At 27.7% G+C, this 26,287-nt stretch overlaps 1 protein-coding gene and 1 long non-coding RNA gene across 3 annotated transcripts in view; one reads left to right on the top strand and one right to left on the bottom strand.

Moving 5' to 3' along the window:
- Positions 1-5,443, top strand: part of LOC135928256 (IQ motif and SEC7 domain-containing protein 1-like) — a 35,362-nt gene extending 29,919 nt beyond the window's left edge. For both annotated transcript variants that reach the window (XM_065464666.1, XM_065464665.1), the window contains exons 6-8: positions 4,098-4,530; positions 4,813-4,925; positions 4,974-5,443. In XM_065464666.1, coding sequence (XP_065320738.1) covers positions 4,098-4,530; positions 4,813-4,925; positions 4,974-5,231 — 804 coding nt within the window. In that variant the 3' untranslated portion in view covers positions 5,232-5,443. The remainder of the gene's footprint in view (positions 1-4,097; positions 4,531-4,812; positions 4,926-4,973) is intronic.
- LOC135928257 (uncharacterized) lies at positions 5,404-5,931 on the bottom strand. The gene is made up of 3 exons (XR_010572257.1): positions 5,824-5,931; positions 5,566-5,694; positions 5,404-5,523 (listed from the first exon to the last, which is right to left on the bottom strand). It is a non-coding gene; the product is annotated as an uncharacterized LOC135928257 (long non-coding RNA).
- Between the last annotated feature and the right edge of the window lie 20,356 nt (positions 5,932-26,287).

The following is a 26,287-nucleotide window of genomic DNA, read 5'->3' as shown; positions in this document are numbered from 1 at the left end:
GCAAATTATTGAAGAAAACTTTTGTGTTACAGTATATTTAATTAATTTTAACTACTCACCACTTTATCGAAATTAACTAGCCATGCAAAATTCGAAAGTGATAAACAGTAACTTTCATTTTTGTTGAACAAAGACTGTTAATTTATATGACTGCATATTTTACCACATTTATATTTGTGTCTGACTAAATTGGGAGATGGGGGGGGGGAGGTTACGCTAATTTTAAGACACCGCGTTGGTTGATAAAAACAGCACATCACGATGCCGCCAGGTTTGGGATGTTATGATTGGTTAAGTACACATAATCGGTAAAAAAAACCTATAAAAGGACGAGATTGTTTGTAGAAAAGGACGATTTTTTACTTTCCCTTATTTTACTTCAACTTTAATTATTTTAATAATGATTATTTTAAAAAATCTTTTACAATAATTTATACGTTGACTTAAATTTGACCATGTTTACTATTTCATAGTAACATGCTATATTTTGGCTTACATTCTAAAATAAAAAATAGATCCAAATTGACATGTGTCGAACGCTGTGTGCATTTTTATTTTAAGTCCTCTACCACATCAGTCCTATGGTCAAGGCTACTCCTCTTAATCCTAACCCAAAGCTAGATGGCGCACTAAATATATGACTACCCTAGTCCCCTCGATGGCCCGTCTTCTAAATAATCCTAGAACCTAGAAAAATTCAATAATTAGTTAATAAAAATAAAAATAAAATTTCAAATGGACATAGTGTTATGTCCAATGCCGAGTCTTTGGACTGTTCAAACAGTGGGGAGGTAGAGGGATCGATTAAAACTGCGCAACCCGGTTTTACTGGACTTTTGTTCATCGTATTAATATCAACCAAAACCACTAAAACCTCACTCATTGGTAAAGAGACGACAACTGTAACACACCAAGATCGGCAGGGGTTGTTTAAATGAAAAGGGTGGGCTGCATCCCTAACCAATCAATTCTTAGTTGAACCATAATTCATTATTATGCAACTATGTCTCATATAGACGGCGGTCGCTGCACCGCCTTATGATTGCGAATTTCATTCATTAATTTGGAAAATAAGGAACAGATTTCTCCGCACACAGCATGAGTACGGCTTTCCAATGCTACTTAGAAAAATAAGTAACGGATTGCTCCGCACCGTAGTATGAGTGCGGCCGTCGTTCTATATTACTTTAATTTGAAAAAGAAGGAATGTCTGTCACCGTACCGGAGTATGAGAATACATCTATATTAATTTAAAAAAGAAGGAAGTGATATTTGTAAATTGAATGATAAATTTTTGTTATATGAAATTAATAAAAAAGGAACCCAGATGATTCACTAACTTAACCCTAAAATGAATTAAGATGCAAGCCACACTTATACTGCGGTGCGGAGAAAGCCGTCGGTGTTCTGTTGATGAGGCAATGTATTTCATTCAGCAAACAATCTATTCATCACTCCTCTTATTCGAGTACCCCGGATTAAAAGGAATAATCGGTAAATGGTCTTTGGGACGATATGTATCTTGTCCGGTTCTTTGATGGGTAGTCACTGCTGGTAAAGGTTGTCAGTTTGGAGGCTTATGGTAGAGCAACGATCTTCGGTTGAGGCATATATTTTAAAGATTGAGGAGGCTGAACAGGTATGTTGCTAGTAGTTCATCCCTGGGAGTGATAGTCTTTTTGGAATCGTAATATGGCCTTAGCATAATACCTTTTTGAGGCTCTATGTAGAATATATTGGCTTGGTTTCCACTTCGGCTGCAATGATTGTTACCACCTTTCGTATTTCCATGATGGAATAATGATAAAAGATTTACATTATTTTGATAACGATAAATAAGCATAAAACATTTGAGATAATGGTCCGTTGTTATTATATCAACTATTGATACCCCTAGAAACATGAAAGTCAAAAAAAGACAAAGCTCATTAAAAATAAATCTCTGCAACATGTTCTAATGAAATAATTGCCTCCAACGATGAAAAAATACTTTTAAATGCCTTACAATCCAAAGATCCCTAAGTGACATAGAAGCAATTAAATCTTTTAAAAAAGATTTTTTTCTGGTAGCATTGATAGCTTTTGAGCCATTTATCTACAACATTTAATTAAACCATCCGTACTTCAACACTATATCAAAATATACTTTCACAATATTAATTAATCATTTGTTTTACAATAATATTCCATACACAAATCATCCTACTATCAAATTTGGAGCTCGCTTGATAACTTTAAGCAAAACATGACATCGGGTAAAACACGCTTGCCTATTATAATAAAACCTAACCATCTGGGATTTAATATTCCTCTAAGATGTGAGACTGCATTCTAATCCACTCGTGCCATCCTTCATAATACACTATACCTTGTTACTGCAAATATTCCCAGAATATTAGATTTATCTCTCGCTCTATACGTAGTATTCAGCAAGGAGATCTACTAGATCTCCCATTATTTGGTCAGGGTATACAACAAATATGGATCTTAAATTGAATGAGGTATCTCGATGGTTCTCTAGCTGATCCTTATGATGAGATCATAAAAATGCAGGCAATCAAGCATCGTTTAATTTCTGTAACGTGGCTATATCACTTAATCCAAACGAAAACTTAAATTTTTTTATTCAACTAAAAATTTTAAATGACTTTTATTCACCGCCAATTTTTATGCCCCCAGAAATGTTACTAGCCCTCGAAATTCATCTAAAATTTTCGAATCCATTTTAATCTCAAATATCATCATCTTCCCTCAAAGCTTTCCTATTATCAGTTGCCAAATTTCGTGAAACTCTTAGCAACTTTATTATCATTTATCCATCCCACATTACAGCCTTAGACCTCTATAGGAAAAACGCTCCCAGCAGCTCTTATTTTAATGCTATGAAACAAAGAGACTGTACTTTGCAGCATTTCATTGCCTAGCTATAAGCTGGATCTCTTACCAACGAAAAGCTTAAAATCGTTATTAGTCTTCAATTAGGCTGCCAAATTGTCACATCAACCATATTTACTCTTTGTAATACCTATATGGATAGCCTAGGACACCACCCTCAGCATCGTCTCTTTTAAGACAATTACCCGCACGCCATCCATTCGATTTTAAATAGGACGTTGGCAGCCAAAAATATTCCTTCCTCGCTGGTCTCAGCTCCGATAATCAAACAAGATCTGATGGGATGACCCCAATCCTTTATAACTAATGTACACACCTTGCTTGGATTATATTTGCTCAGATCGTTTTGCTCCATCACGAGAGCAAAACTAATAGGGACATCTAAATAGTCTACTGTTTATTCCAGTGATTTAAGAAACCCTAAAAAATTTCAAAAAAATAGGACAAAAGATATGTGTAATCCCAGATGATCCAAAGAGGGTTTTACTTACAGAAATTCATCTAAATTTGCCGATTCAACTAAATAATTTCTTCTTAATATATTTTATAATATTTTTTTAGATAGAAAATAAAATCAGCACATTAAATTCATCAAAAAAATTATATTTTGAATGACTTTGTTTTATTGACTGATTATTCGAAAGAGTTAAAATATTTTTTTTACACCTTTAATCCCTTTAACAATTATCTCAGCTAATATAAAAGTTAGGATGCATCCAAAGTCAAAATTTTATTTAAAAAAATTTATTTATTGAAATTTACGAAGTTGAGTTTTGATGCATAATCTCTAAATGCGAAAATCTTTTAATTTGGATTGAAAATTTTTTTGACTTTGGGTGCACCCTTAAAGAACTAAAACTTCGTTTATCTTTTTATTTTATATATAACTCTTATAATCTTCATACTAATTTTTATTAAAATTGATAGGGGCTAAAAATATTTCTGTTTTAATGGGATCAGGTAGGTCAGGTCAATTTTATAAATTTTATACTAGATTCGGAGTCCCTTATGCTCTGGGTTATCAGTTTGCTAATTGGGAAACTCCAGGTTTAATGTTAAATTTGCTTCAACAAAGAAAATTGACATATGTAAGAGCTACTAATAAAAAATTGGTATATATTATAAATTTTCAAATCTGATTTTATAAAGATATTTATACTTACGTTATTAAGAATTAAAATGTTTAAAATATATTTTGATAGGTATTAGCTTTACCATTTCGTCGTTTAGTTTGTTATTGTCGGCTTTACGAAATAGGCGATTTCGCTAAAAAAGAAAAATTAGGAACTCATCAGCGCGAAGTATTTCTCTTTAATGATTTATTAGTTATCTGCAAATTATTAACCGAAAATAAATTGAATAAATCTATAAGAGGTTCGGAACCATCTTTAATTAAAGACAAAAATGATAATAATAATTTTAAGAGAAGCTTTAATCAAGGGCGGTTTACTAAATCATCATTAAATATTACTCCAAGAATGCCTCAATATAATAATCAATTTTCAAATGATAATAACTATAATGTAAATTGCTCGCTTAGAAAAACCTCAGAAATTTTCTATAACTCAACGACCTATAAATTTCGCAAAGCATTGAACTTAGTCGGAATGACTGTTGAAACATGCCAAAATCAATGTAAAATATTATATTATAAATTTGTACCTTAAAATTTTACCTATTTTAAAAAAACATTTTATACTAATCCTTCATGAGTGAAATTTGTGGTAAAGGTCACCTCATTAAAAAAAATAATAATCATATACTATAGAAGATAACAAGTTTCACTAAATTCAAAATAAAAATAGAATTTTATTAGAAAAAATTCACAATTTCCTTTGACATTTCGGGGGATTCGATTTCAATTTTATCTTTAAAAAAATCTAATTTAAATTTTTATATCTATTTTCATATATTTAGATTATAAATATCTAATAAGAATAAACAATAATAATCAAATTATTAACCTAAATGCAAAATCAGAACATGACCGTACAAAATTTGTGGAAGATTTAAAAGAATCAATAGCCGAAGTTTTTAAAAAAATTATATATTGTATATTTAAATTAATTTATAATTAGAATGAAGAAATGAAGACTTTTGCAGATGAAATAATCAAAATAAATTGTTTTGAGGAATCAAATTATAAAAACCATTCACATTTCAAGCATTCAAATATAAGCAAATCTAGAAGAATTGGTGAACAAACCGATAACATAAATGAAAACATATTAGATTTCAAGGAAGATATGGCATATATTAGTGAGCAAAATAGTCGCGATTCTGGTGTTATCGTGGAATTACACCAGGGAAATTTTTCCTTTGTCGATTTTAGGTGAATTATTTATAAAATAACATTTAAGGCCTTATTTATCACTATCATTCTTTATTTCAATCAATTTGAAAAATCGTTTTTGTTACATTATTAAAGTAAAATGTCTTGATTTGCTCAAATGGTTTTTTTAAAAAAAGCAATATTATCAATATTACCATTTTTTGTAATAATTTATTGTAGTTTTAAAATAATAAAATTTTAAAATATTCTTGAACATTCAATATCAATATAACGTGTGCTTTTTTCTCGAGTCCTATATGTGTATGTAAAAGTATCCCAACCATGACAACTAGCAGCTAAAAATAAATAAATGATTAATATAAATGTATAGTGCGTACAATGATTCCCAAATTTATCCATAACTATTATGGCACCATAAAAAGAAGGTATTTTTTATTTTTTGTAAGGAATCATTAGCAGCGTCGATTGGAGTCATTCCGTTGCGCAAATTTTCCACAGCTTGATAGCTAGATATTAAAAAGTATTATTATAATTTTTTAAACATAAAATAAAAGCTTATTTATCAATAATCATAAACATCGTAAACATATAAAAATCATGTATAGAGAAATATAATCTAAAGATATAAAAAATACCTAGGCAAAAATCTCATCATAATATCTCCATCTCCAGTTGCTACAGCAGCACCAAATGAGTTATCAGCATATCCTCCAGCTCCTGGAATTGGTGAATCGCCAACCCTTCTAATATTAGCACAAATAATAAATTTATCAACTTTCACTGTTTACAATATAATACATAATAATAATGCAGAGATATTTATTATTTTTAATAAAAATTTTATCAGAAACTCACCTATACCATTTTCGCCGATATCTAAATCTAAATACTACAAAAACTTATATAACTGAAATAAAATAAAAATTAAGAATTTGAGATTTTTCTTTTAGGTTTTTTAGAAAAACGCCAGTCAGAAGGAAAATATATAATAGAAGAGAACGAAAATAAACAGGGAACCGAACCAACTTTTATTTACTATTATAAAATTATCAAGAATCATCTTTAGGTTTTTATTTATTAACGTATACTTAGTGTGTAAAAATAGAGGATTTCCCGAGAAATTTTCCTACCTTTACATTACTAAATAAGATTAATGATAATAACTACACTGATGATGATACTACATGTATACCAGTTTCCAATATTCCTAATAAAATAATTTCTCAAACATAAATTTAAAGAAAATGCCAAAAATTTTAATAATGTGTCAAGAAAATCTAAAATTAGAAATTTGGTTGATACTATAACTCAAAAAAATCAAACACAACTTAATTGTTCATCAACACTCTCAATATCAAATAGCTCCTTTCAATTGGTAGAAAAAAATAATTTATCAATTTTTAAAAATTAATGAGCCCAAGCCTATAAAATTCTATTAAAATACCCAATTATCAAGACTTTATTATATTTTGAATAAAATATAGTGGAGAATATTATCAATAACAAATTAGATAGTTTAAAATATTTAACTCTATTAACGATGGCTGAACCGGAGAGTCAGTCTATCATAAGAGTCCTGTACGGGATGCCCGATGGGTCGGGCTCGGACACTGAAGGATTCTCGGGCTTGGGCTGCCCGAAAATTAAATATTAGAAATATTTTCAATTCATTTTGTTTCATCGAAACACAGTCCGAATCAATCCTATTTTCATCTAACACATTACAACTTAGTCATTTTCTATTTTTCCAAAGCAATAATTTCCTGTGATTGTGATTTGTATTGTGACTAGTTAAAACCTGGGTTGTGCATTTGACCGGTCAAAAACGGTTATATTAGTTAAATTCAAATAAATATTTTTTATGATAATATTAACTTTATTTTGTATAATATAGTAAAATGAACTTAGAAAAATGACCAAGCAGAGCAACTTTGAGACTATATCTCCGGTACTAGTAGAGTTAATGGGCTTATATTTTGGATTCGTCAATTACAACACTTTATTAACTTATATACCAAATTGTAGCAAAATTTGAGATGGTCGGGTTATAAAATTGATTTTATATAGAAAGACTTTATATTAATTTTATATTTTTTAAATTCATTGTCATTCAATAACTAATATTTCACTCTCCGTGGCATAGTCTTGTTCTGATTCATATTCAATATTATCATTTTTTAAAATATTTTTTCAAATTTCCTGTTGTCAGGATCTTCAATCGATTTCTGTTTTAGTAAGAATATAACCAAAATCAACCAATTTCTTTCTAAAGAAGAAGAACTAGGAATTGTTAGTAAAATGCCACTTCTATTAATAGCACAGTTGTTAAAGTAGCTTGCTTGTAGCTATAGCTAGTAGCACACTACTTTTTTCCAATTATTTATTTTTTTAGCGCGCTCCTTTTTTAGCTGCTTTCTAAAAATATAATAAATGTAACTATAAACATGAAAATTTAAATATTATATCGTCGGTCTAAAGTTGGAGTGCTCCACTCGACATTTTCAAAATTTTTGAGTTAAAAGTGGATAATAAATTATTTATTTCCAATATATATATATATATATAAATAAGAACTAGATTAAAAGATATTAATTTTTGCCAAAGTTATAGCACTGTCAATTTTCCGCTATTTGCATATAACGATGTATTTTTTTCATATGCATGGCCTATCCTATTATCTTATTTAATCACGTGTTGTATTTTCTTCCTTTTTAATTTTTTGCTTTTCCATATTGAATTGTAAAATATTTTGATTCCATATCTATCCTAAATTATTTTAATGTCAAGGTAAATTTTTTATTAATAATTGTTTTTAAAATTTATGATAATTCATTATTTTGATCATACACCATATCTAACTTACCTTTGGTCATATTATAAAATGTCATCATTCCAGGCTTGCTTGAATTTTTTTATCAATATTTTTATTATAGTGAAAAGTTGATAGCATTATATCCTTTTTTTTTCTTTGATATGATAATAAATGATAAAAATAATTTGAAAAATGAGATAATTATAAAAAAAAAAATTTTAATTGCATAATAACTCTGTCTTATATCTTAAAATCTACTAAACCAAAATATATGAAATTTAGAATATAGATTCTAAGATATATTTAATGAAGCTACTGAAGATTTCAGATTTTAATAAAAAACCATTTTTATGTAATATCAATTCTAGCAAGCCTGGGGTTTCATACATACACCCCACCAAGGGTTAAGCCTTGCTCTTAAATATAAAGAGTTATTTTTATTTACCTTCAACTTCTAGAAGCAAATCAAATGAAAGAAAAGACTAAGAGAATGTGGTGAGACCTATATCAATTAAAGGTGATTTGAAAAGAGAAAGGATGGTTCAGAATGATCATTCTAACTAATGTACATTTCAATGTCATAAAAAGTTAATGCAGATCAGAGTAGAGGCTTTTTGGAGCTTAGCTGATGAAGCTAAAAAATCTTTCTATTGCAAATTTATTGTTAGGACTACATGTAAGAGAAGGGCAAAAGATTCTTTCAATTATAAAAACTATTCATACTTATATTTTCTTAAATCGGAGAATGTTAAAGTTAGAGTTTGCATATAATTATTCTTACAAACACTTGACATAAGTAATTATTAGTTATTTCTTTAAAAAATTTATATCAAAATACTGGAAACATGCAAAAAGATTCTTCAAAGGAGTACTTTGAGGGAAGTCTCAATTATATATGATTTATATTCTAAAAAATGTGATGAATTATCATGACTTCCTGTTAAAGATCATTATTAAATGAACAAATAAGAAATAAATTAAGATATAATGTTAATTTCTATGATTTGAAGTTATTATTTTGAATATATTTATTAAATTATAATAAAAAAATGTAAATGGGGCATTTTGAACTTAAAAAAAATTTATAAAGTGTTATATTTGCTTCACTTGCATTTTTATTTTATCAAATAAATTTTATATTTAAATTTTATGAGCAAAAATTTTTAGGCAATAATTAATTAACAATATGATAAATTATCTCTGAAAATTTTAATTAAATTGGTCAATAAGTTTTGCCTATATTTGATTTTAAACTTTAATGTTGATTTTCTCATTTTAAACATTTGCGCAAGTGGAGCACTCCAATTCTAGACCGATGATATCATAATTAATTATAATTTTTATAATTTATTATTTAATCTTGAAATTGAAATTTATATTTTTAATATGTATTATAAACCTAAATCATCTGGTGTAAGTTTTTTATAATGTCATCGCAAATGGATATCCAAATCGATGTAAGTGAGTCAGGTAAATGATATTAATGAAATGGAAGGTACTCTGGAAGAAAATGTTCTTGATAACAATAATACAAATTTTCCATTTCCAAAATTTGAAAATATTTTCATATTAATGTAAAAACAAAAGGTTGCTACAAATTTATTTGTTTAACTGTAAAAAATATCCTCAAATATAGCTATAACCTCAAAAAAAACCTAAAGGTAATTGTCATTTTTAAATTCTAATAGTATATTTATTTTGTAAGAATGTTCATGCTAACAATTTTAAAGAGATAGAAAAACATCTTAATAATTTTGTTATTGAGTAGACTACATTCAAAAAGACCAATCAATTCTAGCTAAATTGATTAATAATATTGCACATGCCAATATTTCTGAGAAACTGGCTGATAGTTATCGTTGATTTTATAATTGATATAGTTTATCCAATGTCCAGAGTTGGGCAGTGCCACGATTACTTGTATCTAAGATACAAGATCCTTTTGTACCACTCATTATCTTTTTGACATTTTTAATAAGATACTAGTATCTGTATTTAAGATCCTCTATTTTGAAAAGAATGTTAAATCTGCCCCCCCCGCTGCGTAAGCGCCTGTAACTAATTTATTTTTATTTTTCAAACAAGAACACACGAAAAAAAATATTAATTAATTTTACAAAATTTCTTTTTCAAAAAATATATATAAAACTGACTCACTATGAGTCTCACAATCCCAAAAACAAATCAATGCGCTAAGGTTAACAAATCGGATTATTGCGCGTTATAAAAATACATATAATAAATTTACAAAAAAACAAAATATATACCAATACAATAATTTTGACAATTCTGTCAAAGCTTCTGGTCTTTTATCTCAATACGTTAATATAAATAACGCTATATTAGCCATTATAATTTATGAGATATATAACAATAGATCCACTATATAAGTATCTACAGTCAGTAGGTACTTATCAAGTGGATGCTAAAAATTGTACCACTATCAATATATTTAAAAAATATAAGAAGCAATAATTCTATTGATTTGATTAGAATAAAAGCTGAAAAACTTTTAGCAAAATTTAATCTCACTCCCTACAAATCATCAAGCGTACGTAAAACGCCTATAAATTCCCAAATTACAATTTGATTGCGAAAAAGACTCCAATTGGAGTTCTTTAAAATGGAATTATTATGGAATTATTGATTACTTTGTTGATAATTTTTTAGATAGATTTACACAAGATGATTATAATCTTCTTTCAAGTTTTAATGCATTTGTCCCCCTTTGATAGTGATTATTTTATAACGGACAAAATGGCCCGATTAGAATCATTATTAAACGTAAATATGGAAACTTTACATCATGAAATGAAAATAGCTAAAGGATTATTAGCTGCAGAAGTTAAAGAAACATAATTTTGAAAATATCCTAAATATTTTGTATAAAAAAATTATCATCATGATTTAGAGAATTGTATAAATGCTACTCAGCAGCCATCATCTTTGGGGTACCAACGGCTTCTTGTGTGGCTTCTTTCTCTATAATAAAGAGAGTTCTATCGAGCACTAGAGGGTCGATGAAAGATCAAAGTAAGCAAAATTTAGTATTGATGGCTTATGAAAAAAAACACAAAATTTATTCTTTAATACATTTATGTTAAATTTAAAAATAAAAATCGTCGTATTATATTATAGTATTATTTGTATGTTCATATTATAGTATTATTTTGTGTTCATGTAACTATAATATTTTAATAAAAATAGCAAAAAAATAGTACCCCCCCCCCTAAGTAGGCAGCTGGCCCCCCTAACTGAAAATTCCTGGCTACGGCCCTGTTTATGTTTATTGGCGTATGGTTTCACTTTTTCCAAAGATTTGAAGTTTGAGATGTTTCTTGGGTAGAAGATGCCGTTGATTGTTTTGGAGACAATTATTGATAGAGGATTGTAGTTGTCTATTTTCTGTTTTGTTTATTTACCATAAGTCCCCTCCATAGGGTAATATAGGAATTATTGCCGAGTTGAAGATCCGCAGTCTGGTAAATACCGAGACCTCTTTTGTTTTCCATACTTTCATATATGTATAAAAAGCACCTTTCGCTTTTTGTTTTCTAATCTTCATTTCTGCAACTGTCTCAGTGTGACCCTTAAGTACTTTATTTTGTCTACTTTTTAAGCTGCATTATTTCCAACAATAAGATTTTCGAGCGGTGGCACGTTTGGGTAAGGGGGAATAACTATTTTGTTGAAGTTTATCGATAGTTCAGTTCTAAGGTAGAGTAAAGTAAATTTTTGGTTTTTTTTATATTTTTGAATATTATAACTTGTCAATCTGCGTATGATATTATAGTGATCTGCATCGGGCCTAATTTTTCAAGCCCGGCCCGAAATTTTTTTTAAAAAAGTTTTGCCGTCCCGGCCCGAACCCGAAATATTTTTAAAAAGTTTTGCCGGCCCTGCCCAAACCCGAAATTTACTTTAAAAAAATTTACCGGCCCGGCCAGAAGCGAATTTATTTAAATATAGAAAATTAATTTTTATTATTACTTAAAATAAAAGACATATGTTATATAGCGTTTAGTTTCAATAAATTAAATCAAAAATTTTTTTTACATAAAAAATTCAATATAAAATTGATAAATATAGATATATTCAATAAAATTTCCAAGGTCCGACCCGACCCGGCCCGAATTTTTTTTAAAAATATTAGGCCTGGCCCGGGGCCTAACTTTGCAGATCTTTATGATATAATTCTATTTTCAAAACGTATCATCTCTTAGATTGTCCGCACCCAGTGCTTCTTTTATGACTTTATTTATTATGATATTAAACAGGAGTGGCGTACACCTATTTATTCTCAAGGAAGGGAATATTTATCGTTGATTTTGTATCATTATTCCAGTTTAGAATAGTGATTTTTTTGTTTTTTTTTAAGATGAGGATGTTGGGTTCTATCCCACACTCTGACAGCGCTTCCTATAGAGCTTCATGACTAATATTATCAATGACTCTATCAAAATCTACGAATGTGAAGAAAGAGGATACTTTGTATATGCAACCTTTCTACGTAATTATTTTTAGGGCTAATTGGCTCCACTATTTTTATTTGGTATGTACGCGCAAATGTATTTGGGGGAAAAGATGAGGTGTAGATGTAACGATGAGGTAAAAAATCTACAAGACACAGGACCGTATCTTCACTTACACTAGCTTTTATTCAATCACAGTAATTTCATGTTCTACTTCTAAAATTTACGGAAAACCCGAACAGTAAAATAATTTTTTTTAAAGTATAAATCGAATTTCAATTGATATGAACTTATTTCAATATTGATAGTAATCTTTAAGGCTTATGTCGAATATGTGTATTGTATCAATTATAAATTTAAAATAAATAATTAATTTGAATATAAAATTTGTAAAGATAAAATGTTTAAATTGTAAAGGTAATCGAAAGGTTAAATTATAAGCAAATTAAAGGACAATTATATAAAATAATATCGATGGTATGTAAATTTTAATAGTATAAATATAGAGATCGAAAATGTTTAAAAAAAAGAGAGAAAAAGAAAAACGAATATAATTTTTTTAGTATAATTTTATATTTATAGTTTGATTTTATATTTTTACGTTAGTTTATTTCTGTTATTTTTGAATGATTTTGATTATATTTAATAAATTAAACTGGCATCAATTCATGTTCATATAATTTCAAAGTTTCACAATGGTGCCGAAAGCATATATTCTATGGACCTAAAATTTCAGTCTAATTAACTCTGAAAAGAAATTCTAAATAAAGGGGGAGAGGGGATGTGTGAAATGATCATCGATCCTAAGACAAAGAATGAGATCAATAAAGAAACAATGGTATCAATATCCAGAGTAGTAGTTTTAAAAAGTATAGAATTAGTCGTATTGGTCACAAGGGATCGTTATAGAGTGATTATGTTAGAAATTTTTATTATCATGGTGATAAAATGAAAAATGCTAACATCATTATAATCCGAATAAAAAGGGTTATAATAATTTTAAATGGGAAAATATCCTAGGGGTTTTGTTAAAAAAATATAATTAAAAAGCTTATAAATTCCGAGTTTATGCATGAATTTATATTCTAATAAAATTGATATTTATAGAATAAATATTAATCAGCCAATTAAAACATATGAAATTATGACTGAAAAATTGAATGAACAATGTCCTTGTCCTCGGGTTAAATTGAGAATTGTTCATATGTATATTGACTTGATACGAGTGCTAGCATTTCTATAACGTCTAGAGAAAATTTTACTGGCCGAATGGCATTATTGAAAAAGAAAATATGTGTTAAACAATTTGATGGTTCCGAAATTAAAATTTTGGGTAAAACCAAATGGGATGCTATTTTCAATGATACTACCATAAGTTTGGATATATGGGTGGTAGAAAAAAATGTAGAAACCACTATGGGGTGGGTGGTTTACTAAAATTAGACCTCGTTTGGGATTATTTTATTATTGATAGCGAATTGGCAGCTGATAATGCCGAAAGAAAAAAAATTGCGGATAGCATCCGAAATAAAATTCGAGAAAGAGAAATGTATATTTTATTAAACGAAGGAAGGAGTCCTGTTGTTAATAATCATATTCTTGAGTATTCGGAAAAAGTAATGATGGAATAGAGTAGCTCTAAAATAACTGGTGAAATAAAGATCAAATGATTAATTTTGAAATTGATGAACTAAATAAAGTTAATGATGCTATACTTATTTTAGTTAAAAAATATGGTATAATTTTTGCAGAAAAGGTTAGGACGTCTTAATGATTATAGGTAGACGTTAAACTCTAAGAAGATTTTTCATCCATTTTTTTGGCAGAAGAGTTCCTTCTGAATGGAAAAAGGAAACAGAAGATGAATTATAGTGCACACAAATTGAACATTGCAACGCAGCGTTTGAAAACGCATATATAAAAACGTAAACACAGCCTTGTTTAAATTGATGCGTTAAGTTTAATTTTAATATGAAACCTTTAAATTTAAAACAAAAAAAAATTACTTGCATTATATTTCCTTAAAAAAATAAAGAAATGAAAAGGAGCAAGACATCTCAAATATATGTTAAAAGAAATCTTTTTTCTGAATATATTAATAATAAAGGCGATTTAACACATTCTCAATTTTATAATTATACAAGATGTGGTAAAATAAATTTAATTCATTATTAATTATTTATATAATAGGTATTTAATATGGTGTATAATTTGCACAACTTGCTTATAGCTCAAGGATTTCAAAATCCTGTATAGCTTATATTGTGAAATCAGTGTGCACAGCAATTTGGAATGCTGCTGTACATATTCACATGCCTAGGCCTAATAAAAATGATTTGGAAAGAGTAAATTTATTTTAATAAATCAATATTAATATTTACTTATCTTTATTTTTCCCAGGAATTCCTGCTTCAATCAGGATTCCCAAATTGTTTTGGGGCTATAGATGGAAAACATATCTATATCAAGAGCCCTCTTAATGGGCTCACAATTTTTTAACTGCAAGCATAGATTTTCAATTAACCTGTTAGCCCTAACAGACATTAACAGGAAATTTATTTATATAGATGTGGGAGCATATGGAAAGCAGAATGATGGTAGAGTATAGAAATAGCTCTTTATATAGAGGTTAAATTATATTAATTTTATTATATCTTAAAAATATATTAATAGTTGTTAAACATACACTTGATCTGCCTGCTTTATGTAATCATCCAAATTAGATACAACAATTACAACAATGATAAACCTCACTACAAGACCTCTTACTTAGCAGAGAAAATAATTCTACTTCAATGGAATCAAAAATTATTAGAGACAAATATAAAAATTTTATAAATTTTTATATTTATATTAGTGATCTGTATCGGGCCTAATTTTTCAAGCCCGGCCCGAGCCCGAAATTTTTTTTAAAATGTTTGGCCGGCCCGGCCCGAATTTATTTAAATATAGAAATTAATTTTTATAATTTCTCAAAATAAAAGACATTATGTCGTTTAGTTTCAATAAATAAAATCAAATATTTTTATTTTACATAAAAAATTCAATATAAAATTGAGAAATTTAGATATATTTAAAAAAAATTCCAAGGTCTGACCCGACCCAGCCCGAATTTTTTTAAAAAATATTAGGCCCGGCCCGAACCCGATTATTTTAAATAGAATTAGGCCCGAAGCCCTTTTGGGGTGGGATGGACTCGGGCCGGGCCTAGCAGATCTCTAATTTATATTGTATTAATTTATTTATGAAAATATTTTATATTAAATTGGCTTACATATTAAATTTTTATAGACAATTATGTTATAAATAAATAGATTGAATATTAAGAAAAATTTACTTAATATATTAAATCTTTATTTGGACACTATTATTCTAGGTGTAGATTGAGTTATTTAAAATCTTGTGGAATGAACCTCAAACTTAAAATAATATTAATTCTAATATCTTACAACATGATACAACCATATTATAAAACTTCTATTAAAAACTAGATATAGGTACTACAGATATTTAAATTTATATTAAATTATTAAACACCATATATCTTTATATTTTTAAAATTATGTAATCATCAAAATTATACAGATACAACAATGATAAACCTCACTACAAGATCTCTTACCTAGCAGAGATTAAAAATTTTATAAATTATTAAATTGTGTTACGTATTTAATTTTTATAGACAATTATCAATTATGTTATTAAATGATATAAATAAATAAATTGAATATTAAGAAAAATTTATTTAATATATTAAATCTTAATTTGGACACTATTCTAGGTGTAGCCCATTGAGCTATTTAAAATCTTGAGGAATGAACCTCAAACTTAAAATAATATCAATTCTAATATCTTACAACATGATACAAACATTTATTAAAAGTTTATAAAATACATACAAATACATTTTTATAAAAAATAAATAATTTATATGCTATTAAATATGTCTAATGGAGATTCATTGGCAGGTTGTGGTGATATATCATTTGTCTTGCTTGAGATAGTATATATATTTTTTATAACATCTGTTTTAAACAAGAATAGATTCTCATAACTTAAGGATTCAGCCTCCTCTACAAGGCTATTCAAAAAATGCCTAAATAAAATATAAATTAGCTTTACAGCATCCCAGATGGGTTTTCTTCCAAAGCATTTACCTATTAAATTCATTCAGTACTTTAGGTTGTTTTGTTGTTGAGAGTTCCACATGAAAATTAACATTTCTAATATTTTATACAAGGTAATTAACTTTTTGAGAATAAAGAAAACAAAATACAATTATAATTTTTTATGAATAGTAAAATATTTTGTGGGATTTATTCATATAGAGATGGAAAGTAAAATCAATATAAATTTTGGATCAATATTGGATAGGCTTTGTAGTAACATCAGAAAAGAATTAGAGGATTGGCACAGCCCTATTCTTTATTTTCCAAGTAGTTATTATCAACTTACCAATAAAATAAATAACATGAATATTTAATTAAGTAGGTTTTCCTATTTTCTCTTTATTCAGCTGATACTTGAAGTTTCTCATGAAAAAGAGTTCCGCATTTAGTAATTTCATCGTTCCATGTCCTAAAAATATTGTTATATCATTTAATAATTATTATTCTTACAATTTAGAAGAATTTTATCACTTCAAAATTTAAAAAGTTTCAAAAAACGCAAGCAAGTTTGTCTTTTAAAAAATAATTTAAAATGAAAAACGGAAATGTGCTCAATTTGAACGAATGCATTTAAAATGCATTGTTTGCGTTTTGAAACCCTGCGCTGCAACGTTCAATTTGTGCGCACTATTAACAAATGGGTTAATGATGGATTATTATTCCGATTGAATATAGTGAATGGGTCAAACGTTGGTTCCAGTGAAAAATTCTAATGGAAAGTTGAGGCTATGTGTTTATTTCCAAGTTTTAATCCCAGGAGTGATGGAAGTAAAATATCCATTGCCTAGAATTGAAGAAAATTTGCCCAATTTAAAGGGGACAAAATATTTTTCCAAAATTAATTTTTCTTCAGCGTATTTACAATTTTAAAGGAAGAAATTCGTAAACAATAATGACGCATAAAGGGTTATTTGCTTTTGTTTAGATTAAGTGTTTTAGTGCCGATTTTTCAGCATACTATGGCATCAGTTTTCCAGGGCCTAGAAGGAGTTTTTTATTAAATGGATGATATGTTGATAACTGGGATAACACTAGAGCAACATAATCAGCGCCTTGAATAAGTTTTTAAGAGAATATGACAAGGGCTTGAGAGCCAGCAAAGAAAAAAGTATTCTTGGTGTAACTGAAATTGTGTATTTGGGTCATCACATTAATGGGGTTAAAGTGAGACCTTTTGGTAAAAATTTTAAAAAAATATTAAATATGAATCAGCCAAAGAGTAAGGCTGAATTGTAGTCATTTTTGGGCATAGTGAATTATTATGTTTTGTGGAGAATTTTGCAAAAGTGCCATCTCATAATTTATTAAAGAAAGATATTCATATTGAGTGGAAAATTGAACAACAAAGTGCTTTTAAAATTTTGAAGAAACAAATTGGCGAGGAACCGATTTTAGTTTGTTTTAATAATGATTTAGAAATTATCTTGGCTGTAGATGCATCTAATAAAGGTGTTGTATGTGCATTATTACATTTAATGGGTTAGAGAGAAGAATTTTTTTTTTCAAAAATTTTTCATGAGGTTAGATATTCTGTTATTGAACATGAATCTCTTAGTGGTTGTTTTTGTTTAACCAAATGTCGTAAATATTTAATTGGTAAAAAATTAGTGATTTATATTGATCATAAACCATTGATTAATTTGTTTAAAAAAGATAACAAGGAATTAATGATGTCCCATAGATTACAACGTTGGTTGTTGTTCGTGGGAAGTTTCAATGTGGAAATTAAATGTAGGCTAGGTAAAGAAAATCACTTGCCATATTTTTATCCAGATTAGGATAGAGCAGTGTAAATCCCGAGATAGTTGATAATAAAATTATAGATAATGAAGATGCTTTAATTACATTATCCTATACATTAAAGGTCCTACCACTTGGGATGATATTAAATTAAATACATTAAAGGATAAGGATTTAAGTCAGTTAAAATTGTGTTTAACTGGTGTTAAAAATTGGAAAAACAAACATTATATGTATAAAAAAATACAAAAAGAAAATTGTATAATGAGTGGAAATCGGGCTGTAATTCCATTTAAATTACGCGATAAGATCTTATGTATTAAATGCCGGTCATCAGGGCAAATAAAATATGATCGTGGGCGTGGGAATATGTTTGGTGACCCGTATGAATATAGAAATTGAGAAAATTACAAGTAAATGTGTTTCATGTAATACCTATGCCTCTATGCCCCGAAATGGAAAATGTGTGGCCAAGGTCGAGTCAACCGTAGGAAAGGGTCCACGTTGATTTTTTCGATTTGGATAAAAAAACATATTTTTTAATTGGGGATTCATATTCCAAGCGGATTGAATATGAAAGTTGGATAATTAACGACCAAGGTTGTCATCAAATTATTACAAATATTGTGGGCTAAATTTAGGATTCCAAAAATAATTGTGTCTGATGGAGGTCCGGCGTTTATGAGTAAAAATTTTAGACATTTTTGTACTTCGTTACAAATAAAGCATATGTTGGCTCCACCATATCATACTAGCTAGGCTGAGAGAAGAGAATGGTAGCCATAGTGAAAAATTGGAATTAAAAGGCCAAAAAAGAAAAAAAATGAGATTTGGATGGCCCAATTATAATATAATATCTCCATAAATCGCGAAGGTGTTACTCTTGTTGAATTGTTTTGAGGTCAAAGGAATAGAATGACCTTAGAAATTTTAAAACCAAAAGGTAGTGCTATTATATTAACATGTGAAAGAGTAAATATATAGTTTCCGGTGGGACAAATTATATGGTCTCGTTTATTTGATAATAAAAAGAAAAAATGGGATGGGGGTAATATACTGGAAAATATGACTACTAAATTATCGTATAGCATTCCAAGATGGAACAATTTTAATTCGTTATAATGATCATATTAAAAGACGAGATTAAAAATAAATGTGTAAATATTATTAAGTAATAATAATAATATTTATGGATATGTATATTTTTAATTTATGCCAGATCTACTGTGTAAAAAAAAAATTAGTGTTGAAATTAATTGATTTACAATAATCCTGAGATTAATTTGCAATCTTGATAATTACACTTTTCAATTGTTGTGAAAATGAAAAGTGGATGGCAGGTTCATTTAATGTCTTCATAAGTAATTTTTTTTTTGATTTTTTTTTCCTCTTTATTTTGTTCACGCATCATTATAATTAAAGGAAATATAAATTGACTTATTTTTTTATATACACTATTGTAATTAAACGGAGAATAAGTTGACAGTATATTCTAAAATGAAGAAGATAATTAAGTATTTTGATGATTGAATAAATCCATTTTTTTTATTGTCTACAATGTACAATCTTTTGTTTGAATAATGGTAAATGGCTGTTCAATAAAAGAAAAAATTTTGATTTGGTTCAAGTCTGGATGCAACACCTTTTTAATTATAAATTATTAAATAAATAATTTAGTTTTTTTTACACAAGGATTAACAACATAAAAAGATTAATAAAATAAATAATATTTTTTTGATTAAATTTATTATTTTATAAATTTTTGTAAAATAAAGTGTAAGTAAATTAAATTCGGTCTTGTATATTATGCTACCATGCAAACCCCATCCCAGTTGATTGATTTTAATAAATACTATGTGACCGTGGTCCCAAAGAATGTCAACATGGAAATTCAACAATTCAAGAAATAAACCGTCAACAGTAAAAACAATATGTTACAATTGTCAGTAAACATATGATGAAGCAATGTGACGTCCTCTTAAGCTGTGAGAGAATGACCAAATCGATAATTCAGTGTCCATGTCAACGAATACCTCAATTTCACATAACGGTTTAACTTGACTGTTTGGGAACAACATACTATAACCTTTGCCCTTTCCATCTGACTTTATTGATGATAGCTCGATAAATATTTCATTGACGCCGAAGGACGATACAGTAGCAATTACTCTCATATAAATACTACTCACTGTGATCATAGATATGATCTGGGAAAACCTCAGTTAGATTATTTAAAATATTTTGTAATATATAGGGTATAACATGCGACTCTATTATTTAAATATTTAATAGATATTATATATAATATTTTTTTTGGTGAATTCCTCATGCCCATAAAGGAGTGTATGCGTAATTTTTACGATATTTTTATATAATATAAAACAACCGTCAATCAATAGCAGAGTTGTTAAAATATCTAGATACAAGTATCTAAATATAAAAATGTGGTATCTGTATCTAGATAGATTTATGATTAAAGTATTTGTATCTAAATATTATTTTAGAGATATCTGTATTTGTTTTTAGAGACTTCTTAAGATACATTTTGATATACTTCTATTTAACGCTCTTTATATTATAAATAAAAATACTTGAATGTAAAATTTATTTTATTTCATATAAGCATATAACTTAATATTAATATATATATTAAAAAATTATATATATAATATATGTAAAATATTAAAACTTTTATATAAAAAAGAATATATAAATATTAATTAAATATTATGTCCGAGTTATCAATAACAAGCAAATTCTGATATTACAATCCATCTCAAGGAATTTACCATTTTTAATAGCAATGGAATTGGTATTTTATTTTATTCTATTATATTAATTTTTAAGATTAATATTGATGACGAAAATGACAACATTCTTGCCAATTTATAGACCATATTTTAAAATAATATCTCAAAATAAAGAAAACAAATCTCTGTTAGTAAAATGTTTGCCATGTCTACCAAAAAATATGCAAATTTCAGTTAGTATTACCTCAACTTGCAACCTTGTAAAACATTTAAGGGTATAGATACTAAATAAATGTTTACAATTTTAATTTTTAAGAGAAAACATCAAACACTCTTAATCCAAATAAAAAAGGAGTAGGAGAAAAAATCTAATATAGAAAATATTGGACTAGGCTCATCGTCCATTGATTTTTTTCCAAGAAACTGAGACATTAACCCAAACCATAGATGATTTAATAATGATTTTATTATAGATAGCATTCAGCCATTTTCAATTGTTGAAAATCCTTCATTTATAAAAATGATCAAAACTTTAGGTACACAAAAAAAATATAATTAGCCGACAGGCCGTGGTTGTTACTGAAATCTAATAAGTATCAAAATAAATTTTTAGAAGCTGTATCTGTATCTAGATATATTTTTAGACGTTGTATCTGTATCTAGATCCATTTAAAAAGTATCTTTTAACAACTCTGATCAATAGTAATGCATATTGTTGATTGGTGGGAAATTAAATATGATAGATTTTTTGATATAGTTATCATTGTTAGAAATTATGAAAAATTTTAAGAAATTTGATTTCTGAATTAAGAAATTTGATTTCTGAATTAAGAAATTTTAAGAATTGTTAAATAAATTGAGGACTAAGATGTTAAGAAATGTTAAATAAATTGAGGATTAAGACATTTATAATAGTTAAATATATATGGAATCCTTAAATTTTAAAAAGTGATCCATTGATCTACTTCCTAGGTCTTTTATTTTCCACTACCAATCCCCTAAAAAGTTTCATATGGTATGCCCCTCATTTCTAATACCAAAAATTTTAAACTAAACTCAAGTTAAAAAAAAAGGAATAAGATATAAAAGTAGTAATAATTTATACTAGACATTAGTTTTAGAAACTTCCTTCCAATATCAAAAACTTTTTACTAGGCTTAAAATATAGTTTGTAAAGTTTTTTTAAATTTTTATTTTACTCGTGGATTAGAATGAGAATGACACTTATTACTAAACCCAATGGTTTTGGAACTTCTTTACAAAATTTTTTATCCCTTGTGGAATAAAATATAATGGCAATGCCAATTTTTTACTATACCTCAAGGTTTTAGAACATCTTTTTAGTATCAAAAAGTTTTAACTAAGCTTAAAACAAATTTTTATTAAAATTTCATATTTATTTTTTCCTCGTAGAATAAAATATAATAGCAGTGCTAATTTATTACTAGACCCAGAGGTTTTAGAATATATTTTTAGTATCAAAACTTTAACTAGGCTTAAAACAAATTTTTTATAATTTATTTTTTACGTAGAATAAAATGTCAGTTCTAATTTATTACTAGGCTCAATGGTTTTAGAACTTCTTTTTAGTATCAAAACTTTTAACTAGACTTAATACAAAGTTTAAAAAAAATTCTCTTTTTCCTCGTGGATAACATATAATGGCAGTACCAATTTATTACTAGACCCAATGAATTTAAAACCTCTTTATAATATCAAAAACTCTAAACCTGGATAAATTTAACTAGTTTAATTTTCTAATTGGGTCTTATCTATTGTTAAATGGGTTGGCTAGAGTTTGAGGTCGTTTTTTTCAGTTCAAACATTACTGGGTTTTCGGCGAAGCCACCCAGCAATTTAACAACACCACCAATGAGTTCTCCCAGAAATACCTAAGAAAAGTGATTTCAAAAGATGTAGCCCACGGTTTAGAAGTTATAAAACCCATATTTTTGGAAGATCTAACAGTCATTAATGACCAGACACATTTACTCACATCCCTCACTTTACTTTGTAACAAAATAGCATCAGGTGATACACCACTATTTATTTATATTTATATCTTAAAACAGCATAACTTATATGGTCAATGGTAAACTTTATTACAAAATGTTGGCTATACATACATTGTAAACTATAAGATAATTATTTAATTCATTTTAAGCTTAATCAAACAAATATTCAATTAAGATCTTATTCTATATAGGATATATAAAATTCAAATAATATCTTATTACAATTATGATATATGAGATATAACATATCTTCTATTCCTTCACAAGTCATCTATTAATATTTTTGTTCCTTCGTTGGATAAAGACTTTGAATTCCTTATTTTTGGTTGCATGTTTCTATTATTATTTAATCTCATATCTTTATTTGTTCCGTTATTATAGTGGATTCGAACTTTTCTTTTTCTTACATGTTATAATATAATTTAATCGGATTCTAAATTGAAAAACAAACACCCTATCGGACGTGCAAAATGATCATTTTTAAGAAATAAGATCGGTGGTGAAGGACTATCCAACATTTTTTAATAAAGTTTTATTTAACTTCAAACACTTTGATAATATTCCTTTTCATCAAACAAGGCTTATTTCTTAATTAAAAAAAAGGAGCTTCCGCATCTCTAAAACATCTTTGGACCATTTGCTAGACAAACATAAATGCATCTTGCACTTTTCTTCCCAATTCAACAAAGCAGAGTCTGGATGCGCCTAACATGGCAAGTACCGTTTATTATCTTTACATCAAACTACATCTGTCGATCATTCTTCTGTTTGGAATAAGGATTCAGGATTAATTTTTGGAGATAATCTTATCAAAAAAAAACTTGGCTTGAAACTTAATGACTAGGAGTTCGGCTATACACTAGCTATTATTTAAATATTAACTCAATCATGTCACATAAAGCAGCAAGATGTCACAAACAAGCCGATTTGTGTAGACATTGCCCAATATATCAGAATCTGCGGGCGAGCTCGGAGCGCTTATGCAACTTGATTATAAAGCGGGCTTTAAACTCTACTAGGAGATATTTTTTACAAAGGAATCGAAATGTTCCCAGATAATAGAAGACCTGATAGCACTAGATTTTTTGGGAAGATGACAACTTAATGTCTTGGGATTTTTCTTACATCGACCAATGGCTTTGATAAATTTAAACAAAGATCTAATAGTGGTAGGAAGATTGAAATGTGAAAAATACATTATTACTTAATTCTACGGCTCGATTTCATCCGATTTTTAAAAACGGCTAACTCAATATTTTAGCCAGAAAAATATTACGTAAGACTGACGATTTTTCTCAGATATCACAACGGTTAATATACTATTAGCGAAGCCTCGAGGCTTGTGCAATATTTTTTCTGACTAAAATATCGAGTTATCCGTTTTTTAAAATCGGCTAAAATAGAGCCGTTTAATAACACTTAATTCCTGTGATTATCACCACATTCTCAACTTTTGACCTCAAGCCCAAGTCCTAATAAAAAGCTGGATAGATTAATATAGAAGCCCCGAAAGAATAAATCTACCTTCGTAAAGATAGCAATTAGGGGTGAGACCATTACAATATATTCTTGGTTTACAATACCAATTACCTAAATATATTGGTTTGATATATTGTCTAAATACAATATAAAAGAATACTAATATTATAGATAAATAATAATTATTTGGGTTGTTTATTGATCATTATATTATGGTATATTTTTTTACTTTCTAAAAATTTACCGCTATTACATCCAATATTTCTTTATTGCAAAAGCTTATTTTTTGTACTGTGATAAAATCAGCACATATTTCTAATAATATTTATAACATTTTTAAATCAAAAAGAGAATTTTAATTTAAATGTGTGCAAATGCTTTTGCGATGTTCGTTTGGCTGTTATGGCCCCCTAGGGCAAATGAAACATAAAAAAAATTCTGACATCTAAATTTAAAAAGCCCGAAAAAATATTTCTTGAAAAAAATCCAACTTTAAACATTCCTCTCCCAATTTTGGATATGTTGAAACATACCAAAAGCTTAAAAGGGCGATATTTCTCAAATCCTATCGAGAATTTCTGAAACTATATAATTTCGCACAGAGATGGTCTCATGTGCAAACATTCCATAAGTTTCAACTATGATTCCTTTACATTCCAGCATTTTTGAACAAGTTCAGTTGCAACAATAATACTCCTAATTCTATTTTATAACGGGCTTCTTTAGCTGCCTTAGCTAAACTTGATAAATTAATTTTAATAAACATGTGTATATAATATCGACAATGATTGACAAGCGCTTTAAAATATCACACTTATTAAACACCCTTTTAGAATATCTAACGGAAGAATTAATCATGAAAATGAAGCATAAAATAAATCTAAGATACTGTCTTTTTATGATAAAATATATCAAGTTAAACAGTCATGATATAATAGCGTAGAGTATATGGACGAAGGCATAATTTCTAATGATATAAAAGTGAAAATTAAATCAAAAAAGATATCCAATATTATCGAAAATTGCCATATTATCCCGCAATTCCAACTTGCTCTAAAAGAGCGTTCTTAGAAAGAGTATGTTATATTGGACCAACGTTGTTCACTAGATGAACATATCATCCAAGCTTGCCTGTGCCTAAAAATTATACGCATGTAGGATCCTTCTTAAAGACATATAATTCCTTATATTATTTATATTAATCTTTTGCACTGTATTTTATAGATAGTTATATATTTTAGTTTACCCATTTTTCTATATTTTTATGAATAAGGTTTCAAAATAAATGCGTTTATTTTTTAGAGTGGCTATGTTAGGTTTGTTGATACATAATTTATTATTAAATCAAAATTTTTTATATTTCCATAACTTCATAAATTCCTACTTTAAAAAAAGAAATTGGATTCAGTAAGATTTGGAGAGTTGGTTCTCAGTCCTGTTTTAAGTGTAATGATTTTTTTCTTATGTTTATCTAAAACTACAAATTATGGGTTTTTTAAATCACTATTTCTACACTTAATCAATCATTATACAAGAAATAAAAAATATTGTTTAAAAAATACCAATATTTTAGACCTAATACCACTAAAATATTTCGTTTGTCTTGGGATTTTAATATTGGTTTCCAGTCCTACTAGCAATCCAAGTCATTAAATCAAAATT

Source organism: Gordionus sp. m RMFG-2023, chromosome 4, assembly GCF_954871325.1.
Source record: "Gordionus sp. m RMFG-2023 chromosome 4, tfGorSpeb1-WG-v2, whole genome shotgun sequence".
Taxonomy (NCBI): domain Eukaryota; kingdom Metazoa; phylum Nematomorpha; class Gordioida; order Chordodea; family Parachordodidae; genus Gordionus; species Gordionus sp. m RMFG-2023.
The sequence above is the reverse complement of the archived record's forward strand: the minus strand, read 5'-3'. Positions and strand labels throughout refer to the sequence as shown.